General features: G+C 54.3%; 6 protein-coding genes across 6 annotated transcripts; 3 read left to right on the top strand and 3 right to left on the bottom strand.

Moving 5' to 3' along the window:
- Positions 1–1,442: 1,442 nt before the first annotated feature.
- Positions 1,443–2,085, top strand: CORC01_01139 (uncharacterized protein; the record flags this gene model as incomplete). Its single annotated transcript, XM_022612795.1, has 2 exons — positions 1,443–1,624; positions 1,869–2,085. The coding sequence occupies 2 exons, from the start codon at positions 1,443–1,445 to the stop codon at positions 2,083–2,085; spliced, it is 399 nt and encodes a 132-aa protein (XP_022480556.1).
- Positions 2,086–3,366: 1,281 nt separating this feature from the next.
- On the bottom strand, positions 3,367–4,055 carry CORC01_01138 (uncharacterized protein; the record flags this gene model as incomplete). Its single annotated transcript, XM_022612794.1, has 2 exons — positions 3,367–3,686; positions 3,857–4,055. The coding sequence occupies 2 exons, from the start codon at positions 4,053–4,055 to the stop codon at positions 3,367–3,369; spliced, it is 519 nt and encodes a 172-aa protein (XP_022480555.1).
- Positions 4,056–9,516: 5,461 nt separating this feature from the next.
- CORC01_01137 (uncharacterized protein) lies at positions 9,517–11,202 on the top strand (the record flags this gene model as incomplete). The annotated part of the gene is made up of 4 exons (XM_022612793.1): positions 9,517–9,730; positions 9,862–10,035; positions 10,100–10,333; positions 10,559–11,202. 4 exons carry the CDS (start codon positions 9,517–9,519, stop codon positions 11,200–11,202), a joined length of 1,266 nt encoding a protein of 421 aa, XP_022480554.1.
- Positions 11,203–11,597: 395 nt separating this feature from the next.
- On the top strand, positions 11,598–12,317 carry CORC01_01136 (uncharacterized protein; the record flags this gene model as incomplete). Its single annotated transcript, XM_022612792.1, has 1 exon — positions 11,598–12,317. The coding sequence occupies one exon, from the start codon at positions 11,598–11,600 to the stop codon at positions 12,315–12,317; it is 720 nt and encodes a 239-aa protein (XP_022480553.1).
- Positions 12,318–14,707: 2,390 nt separating this feature from the next.
- On the bottom strand, positions 14,708–15,737 carry CORC01_01135 (uncharacterized protein; the record flags this gene model as incomplete). Its single annotated transcript, XM_022612791.1, has 2 exons — positions 14,708–15,264; positions 15,389–15,737. The coding sequence occupies 2 exons, from the start codon at positions 15,735–15,737 to the stop codon at positions 14,708–14,710; spliced, it is 906 nt and encodes a 301-aa protein (XP_022480552.1).
- A 3,650-nt stretch (positions 15,738–19,387) lies between these two features.
- CORC01_01134 (uncharacterized protein) lies at positions 19,388–19,732 on the bottom strand (the record flags this gene model as incomplete). The annotated part of the gene is made up of 1 exon (XM_022612790.1): positions 19,388–19,732. One exon carries the CDS (start codon positions 19,730–19,732, stop codon positions 19,388–19,390), a length of 345 nt encoding a protein of 114 aa, XP_022480551.1.
- Between the last annotated feature and the right edge of the window lie 4,519 nt (positions 19,733–24,251).

Here is a 24,251-nt window from a genome sequence, read left to right as displayed (position 1 = left end):
CCCAGATGGCAGCTTGATAAGGCTCTTGATACTACCTAGATCAAACAAGCGCTCGAGTTGAGCCCAGAGCCTCTGAGCTAAACGAGACTCTGTCTACTGGCCCAGGCGTCCGCGGATACGACTAGCTACGTACGATGGCTCAGCTTCACGATCTGCTCAAAGAGGCTCTACCCTCATCAGACTGGCCAACGTGGGACGGGGTTTGGCAAGGGGACAGTATCGTGCTGGTTGGCCCCATGGCGGGCTTTCCGAGCTCGCAATCGCCGCTGTTCGGTGACGTAAAGATTTTTCAAAGAGCCTATCCTTTCCGCGCGCAAACTCGGTGGAAGAGAGGTCGTTCGAAGAAGGCATAGTTACGGGTAGGCAAAGGCCTTACAGAGACGATGGCTTATTCGTTGTCCAGTTCGGAATCGCCGGCCGACTAAGCTCTTGGTATCCGGGCCGTTCTATTCGCCGACCAAAAGAGTGGTCTCTTCAAGCTGCCGAGTGTCATATTAGCTTCAACACCCACCCCGGCATGCGGTATGCCATGCACGGAGCACACATGAAAGCTATTTAAGATGAGTCGGGTATGTGGCTAGTGCTCGCGAGAGTTGGGCGCGGGGAAACAACTACAAAACCAAAAATCTCCTCCTCCCTCAGACAAGAAGCATGTCACCTGCCGAGTTCATCCGAAGTTCGATGTAAGAGTGCGTACATCGACCGGGAACATTGAATGATTGGCTCACCCCACCTTTTGAGTTTCCACACTGGAAGGAAGACCTGAAAAGGCTCAAGAAGGTTGGGCCGAGATGGGCAAAGTGGCATATGTGCCCCCTTTCATCCCTGATCGGGGCCTGATGCCAAACATACGTGGGGAACGCTCTTCCCGTGAGCCGTGTGCCCAACCTACAAGCGCTGGATTGGACGCCATGTGCCATGCCTGGTCTGCTCTAACTGGTTTCCCAGATGTGATGTCGAAGTACCAAATGCAAGAACCTGCATGTAGGTGCATGCGTGTCTTGCAACATTGGAAGCTATTACTTGACCCCCTTCCCCCCCTGCTGCTGCCATCACCAACGAGGCTGACCCGACGGCGGAGGCAGCGTTGAGCCGGCAGTTTTATGGACAGAAGGCCCATGATACGACTTTGGTAAACAATACATTCACCTATATATCCAAATGTTCCACACACGCAGTAGGGCAAGCGTCGAGGTAGAATGCAACGTTCCGAACTTTCCCCGGCAACAAAATCTGGGTGGTCGGCAACACCTCACTGGCCTGCTGGATCGTGTGAAGGTATCCTCCGTGCTGCAAAAAGCATCGGATCTGCCTCTCTGGCTTGGGAGGACTGCCAGCGCGGCTTCACGTTGCAGCAGAATTCAGAGGGGCCAAGCTCACTGCTGCCGACGATTGCGCACTGCCATTTCGATCAGTGTGTCGTACGAGTTTCGCGTCCTACCATGATGGACCGCGGCGCTTCCAGAAAATTAGCCCTGTTGCAATTGGTGACATGCAGCCTTAGTGCTCTGTTGGAGTGGCCCCCAAGCGGCGAGTCCAAGAGCAGCCAAGCGGGATTACCCCCATGTTTCCCGCTGCCCAGCACCATTAGTCTTGTCAGCAAACTGTTGGAGGCAACAAAAAGGTAGACCGTTGGAGCGTTGCACCGGAATTCGTCCTAGATTCGGTTTGGTGTTGGTCAGTATTGCTTAGTCAGGCCGCTGCTCTTTGCTGTTCGGGATCGACGCTTAGTGAAAGGCAGGCACTGCTAAACTACTGCTTGAAGATTTTATATCAAGTTGGTTTCGGTGCAGTGAATTGTAGCGGACTCTCCGTGACTGTTGAAATCTGCCTTGTCCCCGATCAACAGCTGTGGTATGGATGTGTAGCGTTACCATGATGGACAAATGCCCATGCCAAGTAGTAACGGCGCGAACTCGGGGACATATCCGTCGCCTGGTACCCCGTAAGCGTAACCCCGCGAATCACCTAATTGGAATGATCTATGGAAAGGATGGCCGACGCTACCCCATGAAAAAGCTGAGACTGGATGTGATAGTTAAGTACTGCAAGTTGGAGACCAAACTGGCCGCAGCGCAGTGCTAGCTGGTCGCCCGTAAGAGAGCTGGGACTGTGTTACAAGACGTTGCGGATCTTGACTGGACGCCATCAGCCAACGGTGCAGTTTCTCTCGGCATTGTCGGGACAATAATCCTTCGAGGAAGAACAAGACCATTTGGCCATCTCAGATCAGCTGAGGAAACCCTTGTGTGACGGGTAAGGAAACGGACAACTGGCAGCACGTTCGTTGTACTGACTAACTGACTACGCGGTTCCAAACTTGCGCCCGTGGCGCCGATCACTCGCAAGCAAGGTCCTCGTGTTGAATCATTATACCTGACACGACAAGATGATTCTCGACAGCGCGGTGCCTGAGCGGTATCAGCCGGCCATACGATACCCGTACATTGGTAGGCAACCTGGACAGCCTGCCATCGATTTTCGCAATGAAGAATCTAAGGTTCAGCGAGATGGGACGACTGTGAGGTCCTTTGGGAGGCGGGCTGTCATCAGACCATCACCATCCAGATCGTCGGGTTGGGCTGTCGCAGTCGCGACAGAATCCAAACTCTACCACAGCGGATTCCTTACCGTGGCGATTACGACCGTCCAATAGACGTGACGGATCGGTCTGTCGTATCTCGCAGTCTCCCCAAAGATCCCTTAGACCGGTAATGAGGTGTTTCCGGCTGGGGGAAAAATCGTACCAGCCAGAGCCCAAAGGGTCCAAACAGGTGAAGAGCCAAGACGTAAGTTGCTTCCAATGAAAGGGAGCAGGTTCAGGGATCCTTTGATGGATCCACTTCCCTAGCCGACAAGAGAACAGAGTTGGAAACTGTTCCATTCAAGTTTCAACAATCAGCGGCGCGTCTTCCATTCCGTCAGGGAGGGCTCCAGTAGCCGACGGATCGCTGAGAGACATCGGCCAGCTACCTTCGAGTTCGATGCCGACTTTTTGCCGCGCATAGCTGGCCCTTCTGCAGCCACTTTGTTGCTCCCCCATTCGGAGAGCTGAGCCACCAGTACTAGAACAGCCCTGCAGGCTTGCAGCGTGAGACGTGATGCCTGCTACGTAGGTGTGTGACGATGACCTGCTGCAGGCTGCGCAGGTTCCAGATATGACGGCACTGCGGCCATTTGCTGCATCTTTGGCAACAACGGCGGCGGCGGCGGCGTCGTCGTCGTGGTCGTCGTCGGTATCCAATCACCCTTACTTGATTGCGTGTCCAGGTCTCTCGGGAGTCTCATCAATTCATCAAACGGTCGTCCACTCGCTCGGAACGTTGGACCGAATCAAGATGAATCATAATCATGACCGTTTCGACATTAGGCCTCAGAGCAACCGAGCGGAAGCCCAAGACGGACAGACTCCGCGGACATCACTATCCTATCTCGTCTCGGCGGTGATGGTCTGATCACATCGCACGGTTTTGATGATTCGTTGACATTGCGACGGCCCCAGCTGCCAGTCTGCCAGCGCCTTGAATCGTAAAGCTTGAGGGATCTGGGATCAGGGTAGGATGAAGTGTGGATCACGTATCCGTAGATATTGCCATATTGGGGGATCTGGCCTCGCGGTCTGAAGCTCGGGACGCTGACTGCCTGAGGCGAATGGGGCCGCAGCGCGAACCTCAACTTCTCGAGACCTGAAGTGAGGAGCAATCCGGGAAAGTTGTATTTGATTACCACTTCTACGCATAAGGCAGGCAGGGCTCTCCATCTTGGAGGCGAGAACTGTCCTTCTGTAACCTTCTAGAACACTGGCGACCTGGGTGTCAAAATTATTGCCGAACTTTTGATGTCAGTGACTTTCAACCCATGAAGATAAGTCGTCTTTGGTCCGAAAACGCCGGCGCCCTCTGACAATGGTGATCGAACTGCTGCTCTCCCAGCACTAGAATTGCCAGCGATAGTCTTCCCGCGTTCCGTTCCCGACGGAATCGCGCCGTCCGCAAAGCCCTGTGCATGACCTGTGGGGGAGAGGGAGGTGGGAACGCGGCGGGAGGTCGGTCCATTGTACACGGTAAGGAAGGCGGCTCGGTTGGATCGAATGGTGCCTCGGTGATCGTGTGCGAGTGTACAAGGCGACCGCTGTGCGGGGTAACAAGCTCGATCTCTCGTTGTTCAGGAAGCCATCCGCACCCAAATCATTAAATAGAATAAGGCCGATCACGTTGACAGCGGCCGGCAAGGAAACCTTCAAAGTAGAGGAGGTCAATTGCTGGCAACACCTACGCTACGGCAGCACGTCGACGTGTCAGTGATGGCTGGCCAAAAGGGTTGCAAGCCATAGGCGGTGCATCCTTGTCGACAAGCCCGAGCTGATCAACTGTGGTGGTAACGTATTTTAATTTGTAGGTAGTTGTCAGAATTCGGAGAGCGAGAGGCGAGGCAAGGAGGTTCAAGGACACCCACCTCCGGAGTCGGTACCTGGTTAGCGGGTAGGGTAAGTCAGACTAGGGCGGCCCCCAGAGGCGAAGAAACGCAACTAAAAAAGATGAAGAGTGACCATCTGAGACGTTAACCGATCAAATCGCATCTCGAGATAGAGGCGGGTTACGGCCTCAGCTGACGTAATTGCTGGACCCGAAGCTGCGAGTAGCCGCTGGGGCTAGATGCGTACACAGAAGGAAATTACCGACACGATGCTTCTTTGTTGAGGTCTTGCAAGCATGGCACGTTCGTACGAACCTCGAGACTGTCGTTCCAATGTGGTGAAATAGGGGTTTGTCTGTAGGCTGGCGGGAATGAGGTGAGTTCTAGGGACCCGTATGCCAAGGCGCGAGAATTATTGCTGCTAGAGCGCGCGAAAGAGCAAATCTGCGGCCCACTTGGCACCTGGGGTACTAATTGATGAGAAGGGTCTCGGCCTTGACCATGGGGTTTGCTCTTTGGGATAGGCATGGAGGCATGCCGAAGTAGGAGTACGGGACTGGTGGCAATGGCTTGCTTTCTGTTTCCTGCGTCGGTGGCTGAAATGTTTGCTCGCTCTGCAGAAAGATCAACGTTGACTCAAATAGGCGTCAGCAAGACGCCGCAACAGGTTCGAAATGGTCGCGCCTGACGAAGACCGGGGATAGTTGATGTGTGGCGAGATAACGCCCGAGCTACAGTTCTTGGTCTTCGGGAAAGCGGTTTCCTGCGAGGAGAACTATGATGGGTCCTGGTGATGTCCAGCTTAGCTGAAAGTAACTCGCCGGCGCTGGACGTATCGTCAATGAACATGATGTGCGCGATGCGAGGGTTTCTAGTGTGCAGCAAGTGAGAGCAGAGAGAGAGGTTTATGTGTATATCCAAAAACCGCATGCGCCTGCCTATCGCTTATCCTGCAAAATGGCCAACTTGTTTGGAACTTCACATGACGGTGACGGATTTTCGCAACGACGGGCCGCAGAGGTGTTCATTAACAGATAAGTGATGTGACGTTCCTGACGAAAGCCCAGGGAGCTAGACGTTGTTTCCTTTAACCTGGAGGTGAGCACCACAAGGACAGCTTCTCGGAGCCAACGTAAGGTACAGTACAGATGCCTATCTCTTCATCGCACTTTCCAGGTTGAGCTGCGGCGATACGGATAAAGCACGTCCCCCCGTAGATACTGTTTGGTAATGGCAATCGCGGAAAGGGCCATGCACATGGGTACTTGTTGCTCTTCAGCGTGGGTGGACTAGCAGAGGTTTAAGTGGTTGGCAGGGGTGCTCTCCACACATTGGTCTGTGTCTGGCCCAGTCGTTATTTCAGGTTCCCTGGAGATTGTCTGCTTGCTTCGTCAGTGACGCTCACGAGTCTGTCCTGGTGCGCTGCGCGGCGCGAGATGGCAGGAATCCCAGCATCGACTGTTCAAGGGGCGGGAGAAGGACGGGGGAGAGAAAAGACGCGACGTGGAATGAGAGACGAACATGGAAATGCTCGGGAAAAAGAACGAACGGCGCGGGCGGGAACCCAAGACACAAAGAGGTACCGATACCGTGAAGTCGAAACGGCGCTAACGCAACAATGGAGATTTCGACGGGGAACTACCTAAGGAACGTGTCGGGTCATCTTCATCTTTTCTTCGTCCACCTTCCTTTTTCCTTTTTCCGTTTTACCTCATCACGAAGAACCGGAGGCTGGCAGTTTCCTTACCAGCTGTCTTGGTACCAGTCGGAGAACTTGACCCAACGGCAGCAGAGATATACAATATTATAGACAGATAGGGCTGGCGAGATGGTGCGCGGAAGGCATGGATACAAATCAGTACGGAGTATGCATGCTCCTCTTTTCATCTCGAAATGCCAATCTCCTTCTCGTGCTTCTCCAATATCGAGTGGATCGCTTGCCGACCCCGGCCCGCCTGGGTTGGAAGCTTGCTGATGGGATGGAGCACTGCGAAGCTACCTTACGGAGTATCCGTAGAGCACCTAGAGATTGTATTCATCTAATGGCGTCTTGCCCACGCGATATCCCAAATGTTAATTATCCCCGATTCCGCATGCGACAGGCTACAGGCGACAGGTGCAGGCGGGCGACCGCTGACGACGACATGGTCTTTCATCATATTAGCTATCTGTTCCAGTTCCTACCTTAATGGGTTCTGGATGCTGAGCGGCAGGGGCCAGGCCACATTCCGAAAAATAAAATAAAATAGAAAAAACCCATCCACCAGCTAGCTACCTCGGCCTTTTCCCATGTCGACACGCCCCCGTGTTCCGCATCTCTCCCATTCACATCACCGAAATAGTGTACATCTTCCAAGAGGCAAAGTACCTCAACCTACTTGTATGCATACACCACGCAGTCCAGCAGTGCATGGTCTGCATTTTGGTTGCCTCGTCGAAAGTTGCGACGGACCAGCCGAGTGCAGCCTGGTGGGTATCATGATGGAAGTTGTTGGCTGTTGAGTAAGCACTGTCAAATGCTTACATGGACAGCAAGACGGGCGGGTAAGTAAAGGTATTTGGAGACTGCCCAACGGAGGAATACCGTCCAACTTCAGTATCTGGTACATGCCTCCTGTGGTGTCTCGTCTCAAGTCGCCGTCTCGCCTCCCGAGTCGCGGCAGGCTCCCTCGGCCAGTGTCGGGGAATTCCAAGTCACGGAGTGGAAGGGAGAAGCTTTAAAGGAATTCGAGGTAAGCGCGTAGGCTTGGCACCGCAGCTGGAAGAACCGTCGGCCGCGCCCAGTGTGTTGTGTCTGGGTGTGATGCGCCAGACATGATATCTCTTACCCATGAGATTGAAGAGACTGAGGACAAGAAGTATCACGATAGAAAGTTGACGATGTTGATAAATCCATTCATTGCAATGCCAGGCAAAGTCAGATACCTAGAGGTAGGTAAGTAAGTACACCTCTGGGCTCCACATGGAAAGTCGAAGGCACGTTTTCGAATGCAGCATGTATCGGAACCTTCCTCCGGTTCGGTCACCCCCACCCCGTCCTCCTCCTTCCCAGCGATGGAGTTTCCGTCACGTTCTTGTGCTAGCGTCCCGTTGCTGAATGTCACGAATGTCCAATGTCGTCCCTCATCCCTCGTCCCTGCCCCCCCTCCCCTTGGTCCCAGATTCCCATTTGGTGTCCCAGTCGCAGTTGCAGTTGCAGTCCTTTGCAGGTCCAGTTCCAGTCCGCCGCCCCCTTTGGCCCAGATTCCCATTTGGGGTCCCCGGCGCGGTTGCAGTGTGCGTCCTTTGCAGGTCCAGTTCCGGGCCGCCGCCGTTTTTTTTCCCCCCCCCCCGTTTTTTTTGGCGGGGGGGGGGGGGGGGGGGGGGGTTGCACCCCCTTCGTGCCCCTTCCCCCCGGTCCCCCTTCCCCCTTCCCCCTTCGCTCTTTCTGGTTGTTGCATATCCGGTTCCTTACCTTGAACGACCTGAGGTGAGGTGAGGTGAAGCAAGGCACCTTGGGCGGGGCAGGTGATGTATATACGCTCTTAAGGTACATATGAGGACGGTACAAGACTGAGGACACAATACCCGGTATACTTATAGTATCCGTACAGATACCCAGCACATTTTTGAAGCTCCGACGTCTGAAAGCGATGGGTGGGCATGGGCGTGGGCGGGTTGTATGTCGGGTGGCTCCCACTCTCTGGAGTTTGCGTAGTGCCACCTCAAGGTAGTCGAAGGTACCTCATCCAGTTGGCACCTTCCTCCCGTCAACTTCCATCTCCTTCGCCCATGGCCTACACCCTCCATCGTTCATCCTCCCCGCCACCCCTGCCTCGTCTTCTCGCTGCCCCCAAGGTACCTCCAAGCCTGCCACCCTGCCTTACCTCACATTGGTATTCCCCCCTTCCCTCTCCTCCACTTCTGTCCTTGGCTGGAAACTTGTCGCTGCCGAACTCCCCCAATTGCAGTCGGCCCAAGTCGCAACTTGCAAGTCACAACTGGAAGTCGCAGTACAAGCCTGCCGCTGCCTCCTGTCTGTCCCATCCTTTGCTCCTCGACCTCCACCCACCCACTGACAACTGGGCCTACCTTCCGCGTCGGCTTGGCTGCACCGCACGAAGTACTCCAGTGCTCATCCCTCTCACACCCGTCTCTTACACCCGTTTCTCCCCATTTTTTTTTATCTCATTTTCCACACTCGCCTCTTTAATCCTGCCACCCCGGGACTGGCTGCACTAGCAAACACAGAGTCATCATCATCATTCTCTTTGTGACTTCCTCCCTGCCCTACCCTGCTGGCTCTCCTATATTCTCCTCACTGCTTCAAGTTCCACGTCGCCTGGCCACGGTTCCAAGTCAAGCCTAGGCACGAGCCTCCAGCAAAGGATACATTGACATCGGCATCACTCTAGGTTGTCCGACCCGGCCGCTGCATTCTAATACCCAGAGCACACTCCCATACGTCCGATTCGACCCGCCAGTTCCCTGTCGTCTCGTTTCCAGCATACCTTACTCTTTTCACTCTCCTACATCTCGGAGCACTCGCCTGATTCCTCCTACCCATCACCTCAGACTGCACCAGTCGACAGCCGCCTACTTCAAACGAGTGCCCTTGCACCAAGGTTCGCTGCAAAGAGCTCTTCTTGCGCATTCGAAGCCGAAAGAGAGCCTTGCTTTTGCTCTACCCGCCTGCTTTCTAGTCCGGTGGTCGTTGACTCGAGTCCGCGCAACGACTTTGAGAAACAAACCCCGTCCCTCTTTTCCCCTTTGGTGAGTGGTTTCCCTGTCAGTCCGCTACAACCCCTGCGCAAAAAAAGCCGCGAGACATTTAACCGCGCCGCCGCCCATACCCAAAAATTTATTTTCCCTGTTGGCCTCTCCCCTGACACTGCGGCGCCCTCCTTCAACCCATCCCTTTGCGACATCGTTCCCCCTGAGGCTTCTCAACCGCGCCTCTGGTCTTGAACATCGCTGTGAGAAGACATCAACTGATCCCCGCCTCTTTCTTGAAGGATCGGACACACTTGAGCGACGTTTTCGCGCGGCACTTTCGTCTCGACCTCTCAGACAACAACTGTGGCCAACCGGGTTTCATCTCTTTCAACCACAAGCATCACCATGTCCTACTACGAGAACAACCCGCAATGGTCCAATCCCGGCCAGAACAACTGGGAACACCAAGCGCCTCCTGCCCGTGCTGGTGAGTCGGCCCAGTTGTCGCAACAGCACCAGATCGCAAAACCAGACGCCGGAATTGACTCGAGGTTCTCGCCAACAGGTGCCAGCGGCCCAACGCCCCAGGACGACTTCGCATTCTTCTACCAATTCGAGGGTAGGTCACACCGAAATCTTCGGCGCATGGCAAGCAAATACATGGCGCGGGTTTCTCCAACTCCATCGTGGACCCGCGTCTGCAATGTGTCGCGCGCAGGAAGAGCCTGGCTGACAAGATGATTACTATAGATGTGGTGCGGACACTGACTGCTAGGCCTACAGAGGTTGATCGTGCGTACGAGAATCTTGCCAAGGGCGGGAAATCATACGGCATGGGCGGTCGCGGACGTGAGTACCCAACCCCTGGTGGTCCCAAGATGGGTCCCGCCGGTCATGGTCCCGCCAGAAAATCCCTCGACTTCAGTAAGTCTGCCCGCAACAGGCGGGCATCACCGCAGCCTTCCCGATACTAACGTTGAATGCGCAGCCGGACGCATGGGAGCCGGAGCCGGTCCCGGACCCAGACCGCACTCGATGAATCAGTTCGATGATGCCCGAGGCCATCCCAACTCGAACCTCCAGAACTTTTACGCCTCCCAGCGCCACCAGCCCTCCCGAGGCTCCAACGACGCGGAACAGATGATGCAGGCCAAGAGAAGGATGGCCGCCCAACGGGAGCGGGAACTGCGAAACCTGCACACTGAGCAGCAATACCAACGAAGTAGGCCGCCCTCTTCTGTATAGCACACATACTCCATATGCCAGGGGGGAACCAGCAAAGCAGAAAAATAGATAATTCAGGCCGAGGGGTTTCACCATCATGCGCATCCTGCTGCCCCGTCATGTCATTGTCGAAAGATGCTATCCTGAAAGATCCTTCGTCCATCCCTTCCCCGTAATACCGAGAGATTTCGGAGGAAGCCATGCTAATCAACTGTGCGCGCAGCTGTCGTTTCTGACATCCCTTATGGTGCCAAGGCCATGTCCGAGGAAGAGACTCGCGACCTGATCGCTCGTCAGCGGAGCGCCTTATATGGCGAGGGCCCGTTTGCTGAGAAGGCAGGCTACGTTGACGAGAACGGAGTCGTACGCACTGGTGTCCCGACCCATAGCGGTCCTTCCAGCCTACGCGGACAATCTCCCTTGACCTACGACCCGGCTCGCGGCCCGCCTCCTCACGGTGATGCTCACACTCCCGTCTCCGCTACTGATGCCGGTCCTGGCTCCATTGCCGGACCCCCGGGTGAACAAGGCTCCCGCGGCGGTAGCATTGCTAGCCCTCAGCCCAACGCTCCGAGCAACAATAAGAGTGCATTCGAGTCGGCAGTTAGTCAGGCTGCAGCCCGCACCAACAACTCGTCGCCCGGCGGCTCTCCGCCGCGTCAGGAGCTTCCGGCCGGAGCCAAACCGGCCCAAACGGTCGCTCCCATCGGCACTCGGCCTTCAGGAAATCAGGCTGGAGCCTCGAATTCGTCCTCGAAGAGATCTACGACTCCATTGGCGTCCCCCGGTGGTTGGGGCCGCGGAAACGGTGTGTGGGGTCCTCAGTCTTCCGGCCTGAGCCAGCCTCCGGCGAGCGTTTGGGGCTAGAAGATCTTGTCGCCTTAAATCGCATTACGTCTTTGAAAAACATCGGCGCAACTATGGAATTGAATAGGAGGAGAAAGATGGATGGGAGGTTTGCGCGGGTGGAGGGTTTCAGTTTGATTTCAACCTCGATTGAATTTCCACGGTCACGGAAAACTTGATATATACCTCGGGCTCGACACGGTACTCGGTGTGAAGGTGTCTTTCGGCATCTTTTGAGGAGTTTTCTTTTTACACCATCAGCAGGGGCCGCATTCTGCAATCTTGGAGTCGAACAGTATTGCTACGGGGTAAAAGGGGATGCATGTCAAAGGGATTCGAAAGAGGGGGTCAGCAGTGATCTTGGGTGTCGGCCAGGAGCTGCGGCGGGACATCACAGCGTCTAGGAACTGCTTCGGATGATCTGGGAAATTTTGGCGACTGTGAACACGGAGCAGGGCGATTCATTTTTCTGTTCTTTTGGGCAGTTGTCCATTCGGGGCTGGGCATGGAACGATTCGGGTGCCAAAAGCGTCGGAGGGGCAACCTATGATTCGATTTGCGAGCATACAATCGGCGTGGGCGTGGATTCCGACATCTGGTTTGACTCGAATGGGTTGGGACTGGGAAACGCACATCCGGGGAGTTGGTACAAGCACACAAGACGACTCTTCTTTCTTCACACGGCGAAAAAAATCACAAAAAACAGGGGTTTGGGGATCGGGGTGTTTCTGGCTTGCTACTTGGGGGGATCCTTTTTTCCTTGTCTTCCTGCTATGGGGTTTTCTACACCGGAGGTTGCGCCGCAGGAGTTCTTCACTTGCCTTTCAGCCCTCGACCGCTCCTGGGATACCAGAACGGCCGGAGCCATAATGGGTTTTCGTGATTCCCTTCGACATGGAAAAGACAGGGAAACTTGGCCGCATCAAGATGGGGGATTTTTGCTGGGAAAGATGCGGATAGATCATCACATGGGTTTGCGTTGGAGACGGAACGGATGGACTGCTTTCTCTTTAGTTTTCTTTTGGCACACACGCTCGCTCAGGATGGAGCAGCAACCTAATGAAAAAAATATATGGATTTGGTCTCCCCCCAAGGCTGTCTGGTTCCTCATCATTCGAACTTCACCTCGTGATTAATGCGTGTGGTGTCCAAAGGATGCGATGTCAATGAGCAAGCTACCTTAATCTGAGGTCTTCTAGTTTAGCGAGGCCCGAACTTTGATCTACTGCACTCGAGCAAAGGTGAGGTCATGCCAAAGATTGGAAGCGTGGAAGGGTAGTAGGATCTACAGTCGGTGGCGGGGTTTGGTTCAGAAGAAAAACTTGGGACGTAAGTAATCCGACCTATCACAGGTTGCCGGTAAAGGAGAACGGCACTATGGGTAGCACATTGTAGTGGTTGTCGAACAAAACCCGCTCGGACGAGTGAGTGGTGATAAAGCGCTTGTTGCGGGCGTCACACGGACGGACGGGTATATGGTCCGTGTGGGATAGGTTCCTTACCTATCCGTATGGCGAAGGTGAAAGGGTGAAAGACGGGAGGCTCGGGCTGTGTGGCTTGCGGGAGGTTCCGTTGCCGCTTCCGCCCGTTTGAACCCGTTTCTTTGGGGGGGGGGGATTTAAGCGCTTGGGGATTTCTTTATCAGGTGAGGCAGGATTGGGGGCGGCGGATTTGTTGGTTTGCGGTTTTGGATTGATCATTGGGAACCATTAAAAGCGCCATACTATTGATATTCTGAATTTTGACGTAAGCGGAGTGGGATGGAGGGATGCTAGCTGTACGAGGACGGGAGAAACCAGGATTGCGGGGTGGGGCGCGGCGTTTTGCTTGGTTATTTTCGCACCCAGTATTATATCATCCAAGGGAATCGTCTTTTGGACGATAAGTTTCTTCGTATGGCTTCCTCGACTTTTTTTGGAGACTGATGTTAGATGAGGACGAGAGGGTGTGTGCGTGTGTCTTCATTCAGACATCAATTTTTTTTGTGCCTCGATGGAATCATCTTGGTGGCGGGCGATGGATCCGGCGCTGATTCCGGGATTTTTGTCATCCTGTGAACGAACACCCGCTCGCGCTCCAACAAGTCAAATACGCTTCGGCAGGAAATTCTTCTTCTTTTTTTCCTTTTTAAAAAATCAACCTACAAGATTGTGTTGGTCAAGGTGATGCTTGTTTCCCTCCAACGCAAGATACTTTTCTCAGCGTCAGCCTGCGCTTTTTTTCTTCTTTTCCTCCCAGGGTGCGTGTATCCCGGCAGTTGAGTCAGAGTAGCGAGGACACGCGTCCCAGTCCAGGTAGTTCTCCCGTCTAACAGCAGCCGGCACCGACATCCAACGAGCCATGGCTTAGCAGTAGACAAATGACACCTCCAATTCGAAAGGGGGAAAAATCCTTGTCCTCCCCCGTTACCTCCCCTTCCCGCCCCAAGACCAACAAGACAATTCACATTGCGGAGCTGCGTACGCGTGCGTACCCCTCTTCCCCTCAATACGACATTCCGAAATTGAACTATAGGTACTTCCTGCAAGACCAGGCATACGCAGAATGCCTGGGTACGAGAAGCAAACACATATTCTAGCCGCGGCAGCGACGTTGGTATTAGGCTCATGTAACAGGAACCGTTGGTGTTGGTTCGGCCGCCCCCAAGCCTGACCACCTCTTCGCCCCCGCCCCGCGCCCCCGGCCCCTCCCTTCTCCGGCGCGGCCCGGTCCCACTTACCCGGTTCCCAACGTCTGTTTATCGCCCTGCATGTGGATGAAGTCGGCAGCGCAGTGGGCAATGCGCGTCGCCCAACTGGCCGACGATCCATGGTCTGACCAACCCAGCGAGGACAGGTCTCATTCCTCGCAACTGCAACCAGCGTTTTTCGTGAATATGGCGATAGGCTTGATCTAGTGAGAAGAAGCGGACGTCTTGGTTGGATTCTTTTCTTTTCTTTTACCATTTCTATGTTTTTCTGTCCAGGCTGGTGATATGTAATGTGTGAGAAGAGTGGTCGTCTCAGCTTGGAGTCATCAACATCAGGAACTCAGCGGGCGGGGATATTCTCCTGTCCACGAGACTCGTCTACATCTCTAAACCAAACAAAATCAAGAGAACACTGCCTCCACTTTGCTTCTTCTACTACTTCTACTTCCGTCTAACATCCGACGTTGAAAGAGATTGAAGCATTGTCGACGGCGATGCCCGCGATGTAACGCTTGGTTTTTTATCTAGATCCGTCACGTTGGGCGGACCGCCGAGTGTTGCCGGAAAGGACTGCTTGACCAGTATACCAGGATACGTTATCGCCCCGCGAGGATTTTTGCCATCATGTGAGAAGCATACCACGTTACCCAAAGCTGGCGACCCCGTAAACTGTGATTGTACACGTTCAATATAACATTAGATCCCGCTATCGAACCAACAATACGCCGCCCCCCTTTCATACCAACCCTTATAGAAAACGCCCGACCCATCACATCCGCCAAGCCTCATCTCAGCCCATATCGTATCTTCTTGGAATCAAAGACTACTCTCTATCGTTTACACCCCCAAGATCTTAACCCCAGTCTCCAAATCCATCGGATCATCAGCCCGCAGCGCCTTCCCACCCCAAACCACAGTCCCGCGTCCATCGACAGCAAACGCACCCGCAGTCTGCCACTTATTTCCCATAACCGTACTCGCCCCTCCTTCCGCCTCGTCCTCTCCACCAGTACTGATCGCCGACGCACCGCTCATCCCCGTTCCCCGCCTCTCCATGGGCGGCTTCTTAGCAGCAGCGGCGGCCTCAGCCGCAGCCCCCGTCCCGGTTCGCTGAATGGCCCCCGCGACCTTCTCCCCTAGCCACCCTTTTTCCTTCCAGCCCTGCACCTGGCTCGTCGGGTTGAAGACGTACCACACGTTGCCCAGACCGAGGCCCCAGGCGGCGTAGATGGCGCGGTCCTCGTCGATGACGACCTGGACGTTCCACGCGCCGCCTAGCATGTCGATCCACTTGTTGGTCGCTGCTTGGGAGGAGTGGGAGACAGCTATGCAAGTCAGGGTGCGGGCGTGCTTGTTGGCCAGGGTCCGTAGGGCAAGAAAAGTCTTTTGGGCGACTATATCGGAGAGAGAGAGAGAGAGGACAGATGTCAGCCATAATGAGCCTTATGAAGGAAATATTGTAATGCAATCGATCACATAGTGGTCAAACGAGGGCAACAGGGACGGCCAACAACGTACAAGCACAACCGACGCAGCGCAGGAAGACAACGAGAACGGGACGGCCGCGGCCAAACTCGAGCTGCCTGTCGCGGTCCAACGGGGCCAGGTCGCCAATCTTCGGGACCTCGCTGATGGGGACCGGCGGGGGCGGCGGGGAGAACCACGGCGCGACGGTGATGGGCAACGACTTCATAGACATCCACGCCGGCCAGCCGCCCGAGTTCCTGTCCGCCACGTCGTCGTCGAGACCCGCATTGGAACCCTTCTTGCTCTTCGAGTCGGTCGAATCGCCGCCGCCGAAATCGAAACTTTTGCTGTTTAAGCCCACCTTTCTGAGGGCGATCTTGGTTGTCAAACTGGACAGCATGGTGGTGATCTTTTGATATATGTGTGCGAGCGTGCGTATATGTGTGGGTAATAGCAATGCGGTAGGCAGTGTGTATCCTGTTTCTAAGACTACAGACGTCTCAAGCGATGGAACGACTTTGCGGGAATGGCTTACAGTGACAAGCGGTGCGGGAAAGGAGCAATGAGCCGGCAAGGATCAACTGGGTTAAGACAGCGTGCAGATGTAATGCAAATGCAAGGTTAACTTTACTCAGATGGCGAAGAAGAGCGAGGAGAAGGACAGGTGTGAAAGGAGGACATGACGGGTAAGCTCATGTCGGCGGGCGGCATCCCAAAGAGACCACCTCAGAGAAACTGGTGGGAGACGGGACCGGCGAGGAGCTCTGGGGAGCTTCCTGAAACTTTCGATACAGGGCACGTCGCATGTTTGGTTAGCGAGCGCCCTGAGCTCCTGGTCGAACCACGGTGAGAGCCACGTCGCGAGGCTGAAGTCCCATGTCGGCTTGGCTTGCTTTGTAGAACCCCTGATTGGGTGGGAGGTTTCTCTCCGATAGAATTAGCTGTTGTGTGTAGGACTTGGTCGGTGCGATTCTCAGCCTGGTGTTTTCCGCGAGTCGCAGAACACTGATTTCTCTGGTTCTCCGCGCCCTGCGCCTCTCGCGAGGAAAGAAACAAGAGACACAAAAGAACAGACTTTTGTTTCGCTTGTACTGAATGATGCGGGAGCTTGTCTTGAAATATAACCACTCCATACCAAGATACTTGGGCGCATTATATAATATGGCTGGCCTTTGGAGAGCTTTTCAAATAAGTTCGGAAAACAAGTAACTATGCCTTGTCTTCTGGACCATTTCTCGAAGCCGGAAAAATGGTCCAACACGATCCAAGTCCTCAAAACCCAAAAAGAGAACTCCAAATATTACTGAGTCTGACATAGTCTGCGATCCGAGGTCCGAGGGGTGCTGACTTCGCTGGAACGCACGCCCGCCATCTTCAGATGGCTAATCCCCGTCGAAACATGTGCATGTTTATTGAGGCACGACTCGCTTGAACCGGTCGACACTGCTCACAGAACTTCAAGTGAGGAAAGCGCCGGCCGGATTCCCTTCAAGCTTGACCGTATCTCTCAGCAACCGCGTTGCAACGCTCAAGTAAATCGATTGTGTGCTAATGGCCATGGAGGAAGGGGCGGAGTCGTGCCTGGACATTGCTATTGACGCCACAATCATCGAAGATGTCATGGAAATTTTTGGACGACTAGGTTGCCACTGGCCGACTGGGGGTAATCTGAGGCAGGGACAAGAATCAACAATTGAAACATGGCACTGTCCAGCCGTGAAGACCCACTTGAATAGCAAGGAGGTTGCATGGAGGTCGAAAGTGGCCATCGGCGGCATGTGTTCGCTTCACCAGACCTGAGGTATACTAATCGAGACCAAAGTAAGCAGCCTCACTTCAACCTCGATATTGCTCGCCAGTGGTCGCTTCATTTGGAGCAGTAGGTTCGGCTGAGGATCGCCGGCAAGCTGGAGCCGAGAGAAATGTGCCAAGATCCGGAGAAGCCAATGTTTGGGTGAGTCGGAGCTTTGTGAAATCGCCCCGTCCAAAAATGAGAATTCGGTCCCAACAGCAGATTGGTGGAACTAACGTCGATCTGCGCGCCCCTAGATTTAGGGAGACTGGACTGGCGGGAAGGAATGTGGGGAGCGGGAAGCGTTCACGGATCGTCTTCCGCCGTACATTTGATTGCGGACGTTTTCTCGTACAGACAGTTGAGTTGGCGGGAGGTCTCAGTTGAAAAACCTTGTAGCGAGCGGCATGGCGGTGCGGGTGGCTGAGAGTCTAGACTGTTGCAGGTATCTTCCGAGTGCTAGACTTTTCTTGCCCGGTCTAGATGCTGCGTTCCCCAAGCTGAAAAACATCTCTGGTTAACGCTACGTTATTGAAAACGTGGCCATTTCCTGGTGTCTGACTCTTTGCTCCGCGAGTGTTGAATAAACGTACCCCTTGTACACGTTGCCGGAGAGAAAAGGGTGGGAAACCCCAACTCGGAGCCTGTAGTCCGAGCCGGACTGCCGATGCTATTCTTTAGAGACGAGCAAATGGCTCTCATTGACGAAGTACATTTGTCTCCGGCGTCCCGCGGTAGGAGCCATCTGACGGAAGGTTGCATTGCATCTGGGAACGTAGTTGTGAGCGCGCCTTTGCAGTTCATCACAGAGGTCCCACTCGGTCGGGCGCCTGCAGAGGATACTCATCACGCAAGTTGATCGAGACATCTGTGGAGGGGGGTTGAAGCGAAATGGCCATTTTAGATCCAGACCAATGACGAGCGGACGTCTAGCCCATTTCGTCTCTCTCTGCGACTCCAGTGAGGTCGTCAATCGAGAAACCAGAGGTGGCATCCAAGCGTGCATTGGATACCATCCGAATCAAAGCCATGACGTCGGTGATTGTATCCAGTCAGGTACCCTTGTGAGATGAGCAGCCACGTTGCGCAAGTCAGCCGCAAGGTTTGGTGCACGAGTCCAGCTTGGTGACCTTGTGGTTCACTGGGATAGGTATGCGAAACCGAATTGCCGACGAGTGCTGTCCAACTTCAAGTTCTGGTTGAAAGCAGGAGTGCCATTTAATAGCATCAGCAACTTAGCGCCGTAAGACAGTAGCGTAGAAAAATCTCGGTATAGCAACAAGTAGACTTATTCCATAATGGCAACGTTCGACTCGTGGATCGAATTATCAGACGGACCATCTCGACCAAGAGATGTTGTTCATCTGTTTGCAGTGGCAATCGAGGTGAGACAGCTCCTCGATCATCTCAGGTCAGCAGTGGCGGTGGTACACTTAGTCCGATTGACACCTCAATTAGCGATGCCCTCTGTACTGTTTGGGTATGAAGTGAGCTGCCACAGGCTGTGGTCTCTTGTACGTAAACCGTGACTTTGGAATCCAAACAAGAGATCGGGTGAAAACTAGTCGCGATGCATTGAGACGGGAACTGTCTGAGTTCAAGCGGTACGAAAGGACGAGGGCAAGAGATTCAGCCGCCAAGTGTCGGCCACTTTTCGACTTAGCTTCTTTCACGAGACATTTCGCCCTTCTTGCTCGTCTGTTCACGGATTATGGCCGCTTCCCAGCCCTTCTCCAGCCCGAAGCCACATGGCTACGGACAAGTGTAAGTGGTTTGCTAGCCAGCCGTAGAGCTAAAGGGCCGTCCCGACCAATCCTCAACACGAGGGACTTACATCGATGGGGGCCCACTGCTTGGAATAGAAGGAGTTTAATGGCAGACCGTGTCTCTAGACATCGTGAATACTTCCAGCCATCGTCGAATTCCGAGATGCCAAGCGTAGAGATGAGCGGGGACGGCGATGCTTTCGCTTGCTCTTTTGAAACCGAGTAAATGTCTCACTCTAGTTGCTCATCGCGAGATAATTACAGCACTTCAATGAATCGATAGAGCAGGTGGGTGTGTGCAAGGTGCCTGGATTGGGCAATCTACTCTGAATGAAGAGGCAGTGTCGCCAGACGCCGTGACGGAGTAATGTGACGACCCACCCAAAGCGCTTAAGTCACTGTGCAAGATCCCCTAAGGGTTGATGCAGAGGCAAATAGCTGAAAGACGGCTCGGCAGTGAGGGGGCACTTGGCCATAGTTCCGAGTCCCAAGTCACTGGGGGATGGGCGGGATGAGGGCCGAATCCTTCTGCATCAGCTGAGCATCATCGAGTATCAGCCCCATAAGGTGCTGTAGCTCGTGTTGTGCCGCTCTCGCTGTCGTCGCTGACGCTGACGCTGACGCTGACGCTACTGGAGCGGTGCTGGTGTTGCGGCGTCGGGCGGCGGCGTCGGCATTGTAAGACCGCTCGAGTTGACCGACCCCACACGAAGAAACGCTGGATGGCCCGTGTGGTATTCCTAGTATGGCGCGGTGTGGCGAGGGAGGTTCGGCGTATGACTGGATGGTGAACGGGGATCGGAAAGGACGGGGCTCCCTCATCCGACGCTCCCTCATACCGGATCTTGGGGCTTAGAATAGCGATGGCAGGCTATGAGCGAGACGCACGGAGAAGGGGTCGACCGGGGAGAGGGAGGGTCCGAGACGAATTGGATCAGGAGTGAGCAGAGAAAGGTGAGAAAGCGGCCGAGGAAGACGACGGGGTGATTTGCGGAGACCGGCAGCGCGAAAGCACGACCGGGTTCTGGGAAGCGCGTTGGTGATTCTCGTCCATTGTTGGCTCGGCTTTGGACGGTTTGGGGCCCATGGCATCGGGGGTCGTCGAAAGGCGTTGCCGGACAGGCCTCTTTGACAAGCACTCGAGGAGTCCCCAGCCTGCAGGCAGTGGCGGCAGATGCTGTTGTATCTTGTGAGCCGGGATGTGTACGGAGAGACCCCACTAGCTGCTGGGTTCCTGGAAAGACATTCAGGTGGCCATAGTATCGGGACCCTGATAATTTCAAGGTGGTGGAAATAGATGATGCCGGCAGGGAAGGTGGGAGCAATGGGAAATGGAAATATCCGCCAGGAAATAAGAGAAGAGGGAGCGACAAGCGACAGGGCGCGAGACAAGACCAGATGAACGACAAGCCGAGGCGGGACAAAAAAAAAGGGAGGTGCAGGAGTCCGGGCCTGACATTCGGAAATCAAGCGAGCGTTTAGAATGTGGAATCCTGTCCACTGTGTTGGTACGAAGTAGGCAATATCAAGTATTAACATCGTGTTCTCCGTCAGTAGAGACATGGCTCTCATTCTTCACCGTGTCAGGGCAAGTCGCGGTCGCGGTCGAAACGTGCATGGCAAGGCAGGGTGAGGTGCAGCACAGGCGCAGCAGCAGACGCAGCCCAGGCAAGCAGGTACCTACCTGTGCTCCATTCCCAGAAAGTTCCTTCTTCCTTCCACGGGGAGGCGGGGGACATGAGGAAGGTAGGGCCCATTCCGCATCCACGTTCCCAAATGACATTGCCAAATCCCTCACATTGCAATATTGGCTTGAGTGCTTGTAAGCGGGGCTCATATACACGCTTACTAAGATAAGATACACCGAGCCCGGGTATTGGGGCCGCGGACCAAGTGTCTTCCTCTACCTCGGTGTTCCTTCAACCCAGGACTTACTGTGTTGGTTGACAGGTAAGAGACAGAGGCAGAGATGCAAAGTAAAGAAAGCATTCGTAGGTACCTTAGTTCATGTCATGGACCGGGAATCAGCCCAATGTGAGAGTAATTCCCCCATGCGGGAGAGAGCTGCCGAGCCACAGAGAGCACACGCATGAAATGTTACTTTCTTTTCTGGTTTCCCTCCAGCTTCTTGCCTCGGTTTGCGGACCACAAATAATTACATAGTCGCTGGAGAGCAGGGAGGAGCGTCCAATCTAATATAGCACGACACTATCCGTACACAGCAGACACGCACACACACACACGCACACACGCACGCACGAACAAAAATTCGTATACACACGTACATATGCACACACGCACACATATCCACGCCGGCTAGAACGCCAAAACCCAAGACAAGCCACAGGTAGCCGGTTTTGCGACGTCATATCCCAACAGAGAAAAGGCCCGTCAGGAGCCGAGCAGCAAGTGACAAGCGGTGGTCGGAGGGGCGTGTGGCGCCTGTCTAACCCCTTAACCCCTGTCTGTAGCCCGTTTTACACCGCGACGTTGGTACGGACTCGCGGAGCGCAGCTGCAAGTACTTTGCCCATCTTGGGGGTACTCTGCCCGCCATCCCACACGCCGAGCGAGCAAGCTACGGGATGCAATTTCAAGGCGCCGTATCCCGTATCTTGGAGAGGTGCCGGGCAGAACGTCGTGGGCGGATAATGTAGGCGATAGATAATGCGAGGGTGGGAATGTGAGTCAAGCGACCACACTCCCGCGAGGACCGCGACAAAACCCGTGAAATGACCCCTCCCCTATGTTCCTCTCCTCTGTACGGATATCCCACATGTGCATTCTCCCTGCCCCCAGAGTGTGTCGTTTTACCCACTTGAGCTGCTGCTCCTGCCTGCCTGCGCGCTCCGTGCACGCACTGTGGGGACCGAACATGGTACAGCCAGTGGTCGTAGCTTCTTCGCATCAAAGGGATGCGGCCAAAGTAAACCCTCCAGCGCTCCTTAAGGGACTCGGGTCGGTAATGGAAGATGAGGGAATTCTCATGTTATCAAGATTGCCTACCTATCCGTACTAGGGGTAGGTATTAAGATACAGAGTACGAAGTAGAGGAGTAAAGAAGGGGAAAGGGGAAGGCGGCGGCACACTGGTTGAGCGAACCCCTCAAGGTGCCTTGTCGTCTGCGAATGAGTGCCTGACCTACCTTATTCCCGGTGTCACCCAGTACCTTACCATGGCGAGGTCGACCAAATGTGACAATCGTGGAGGGAACGAGTTGAAGTCATTACTCGCAGTAAAGGGAAGAAGCAACCCAGAGACCCAATCGAGAAAATGGGTGCCGGCTTAGGTTCTGTACCGTACCTTACCTCAGATACCTAGGCGTTGCTGTATCGTGATATTGCATCTAGGCTTTTGCGAAGAAGAAAGGAATGTACCTTCCCTTCCCGTCCTCGGCCAATTCTCATATTGGAGGTGTCATGTCCTTCCATTACTACCTTAGGTAGGGAACCTGAGTACGTCAGTACCTTACCTGAGGTACCGTACGGCACTTCGACCACTTCACATTCTTCCAACAGATAAGTCTGCCTCGTAACAAGTTGGTTGTTGCTGCTCACTGAGTATGCTGCCATCGTCCAAGTAAAGAAAAAACAACGGTTGGTTCAGCAATCATCGTCAGTCCAGTTACTGCGGCGAGCTGGCTATCGCTGATGTTGCTGATGCTGTTACTGATTCTCATGCTGCCTTTTGAGGTGCTGCCCTGGCACGGTTTATTTCATGTTCCCCTCCTCTTAAAGTGCACTGGGGCCACACACCAGACGAGACTACCTACTCCGTAACCAAACCAGCAATCAAATGGGACTGTCGCAGGACATGCGCCGCCAAATCACCACGAACGCTGCACCAGCACACCTCGCTCCGTGCCTTGCCGAACCCCATCCTGTCTGAACATGAGCGTCACTTGACCTTGCATTGCGTACCGTTTTTTTTTTTTTTTTTTTGTGAAGCCATCCAATTCTTGGCTGAGTTTTGCGTAGTCTAAGAACAAGAATTGGTACTGGACCTGGAACTAGGACCGGGGCTGGGACTGACCCTCTTGCGAGGTGCCATAGGTAATCACTGCCCGCTCCCTCGTTCCTAGGAGGTACATCTCCCTCCTGCCCAGCTTATTTTATTTCCACGAACGGAGGCGCTCCTCTCATTGCACAGTGTGTGCGATTCAATTCGCTGCACACATACCTATACACACTCACACATGCACACACACACTCTCTTCTCCTCTCCCCTCGCTGTAGAGCAAGTCCTCGACACCACCACGCTCTCATTCGACTGGCCCTCGACCCATACCGCGACCTGGAACTGCCCCTACCTTGCCTTTACCTGACCTCGCCTTACCTTGCCTTGCCTTACCTTACTTTCCCGACTTTGACTTTGCCGCTTCAGGAACCTCATCTTACCCTGCTCTCCTCACTCTCGCCCAGCCACGGTACCTCACCACTTGCCTAAGGAAGGTGCCTACCAAACACACCCAGTGCCGCACTCTTGTTTTCGCGTAAAGAGTACTTGCACCACCCACAGGTGCATCCTCCCCACCCCCGGTACCTTCCCTGGATTGAGGTACCTTCCCTTCCTTGCACCCCCAAACGAAACGCTCCCCTTCACACTTTCCTTCGCTCTTCCGGGACATCGTTCAATTCTCTCACTCCTCCGAGGATTGACCTTCTTGTCTCTATCCTCCTCTCTCTCTCCTATCCGTTGCTGATTATTCTGCCCTTTGCCGCTCACCAGATTCACAGACCTCAGCATCACAATTCGTGGCGGCAACTACGCGTTACGCACCACCCCCTTAGACCCTTCCCCCCCAGCGTTATTTCGCGGTCCACCGCCCGAGGCCCCCCGAGTCCTGTCGCTTTTGGGTCAACGTCCCCGATCTAAACTCCACACCCTTTCCTTCGCCTCCTGCCGTCGACGACATTCTCTCTCTTCCCCCCAGAGCACCACCTCCACGACACGACCAGAGAGAGAGAGGATTGTGCTCTCTGCCACAGCAATTCCTCCTCGCACCGACTGCATCAGACCGAGTCTGCGAAACTTCATGAATATTTCCGGTTCATTCGCGTTCCTCTAGCAGCCCTTTACTTGCCTTAGCAGCGGCTATCACAAAGACTCCGACCCTCTTTCCCACCGAAATTCCCTCTTCGTTCTACGCAGCCGGCTCAAACTTGGGGCAAAAAGCAAGAGATTCGACCACTTTGAACAGTGTCTACCTCCCGCCCGACCGCGTTCAGACCAGTCCTTTTATTGCCCTCTCGAATAGCCTCGATTCCCTTCGCGTACTCGGCTCTACTCTACTCTATTCGCAACGAATTGGCCACCGCTACCAGACCTTCATCGATCTCCCTCTCTCGTCGTCCTGC

This window comes from Colletotrichum orchidophilum (assembly GCF_001831195.1).
Source record: "Colletotrichum orchidophilum strain IMI 309357 chromosome Unknown Scaffold_6.1, whole genome shotgun sequence".
Taxonomy (NCBI): Eukaryota; Fungi; Ascomycota; class Sordariomycetes; order Glomerellales; family Glomerellaceae; genus Colletotrichum; species Colletotrichum orchidophilum.
The sequence above is the reverse complement of the archived record's forward strand: the minus strand, read 5'-3'. Positions and strand labels throughout refer to the sequence as shown.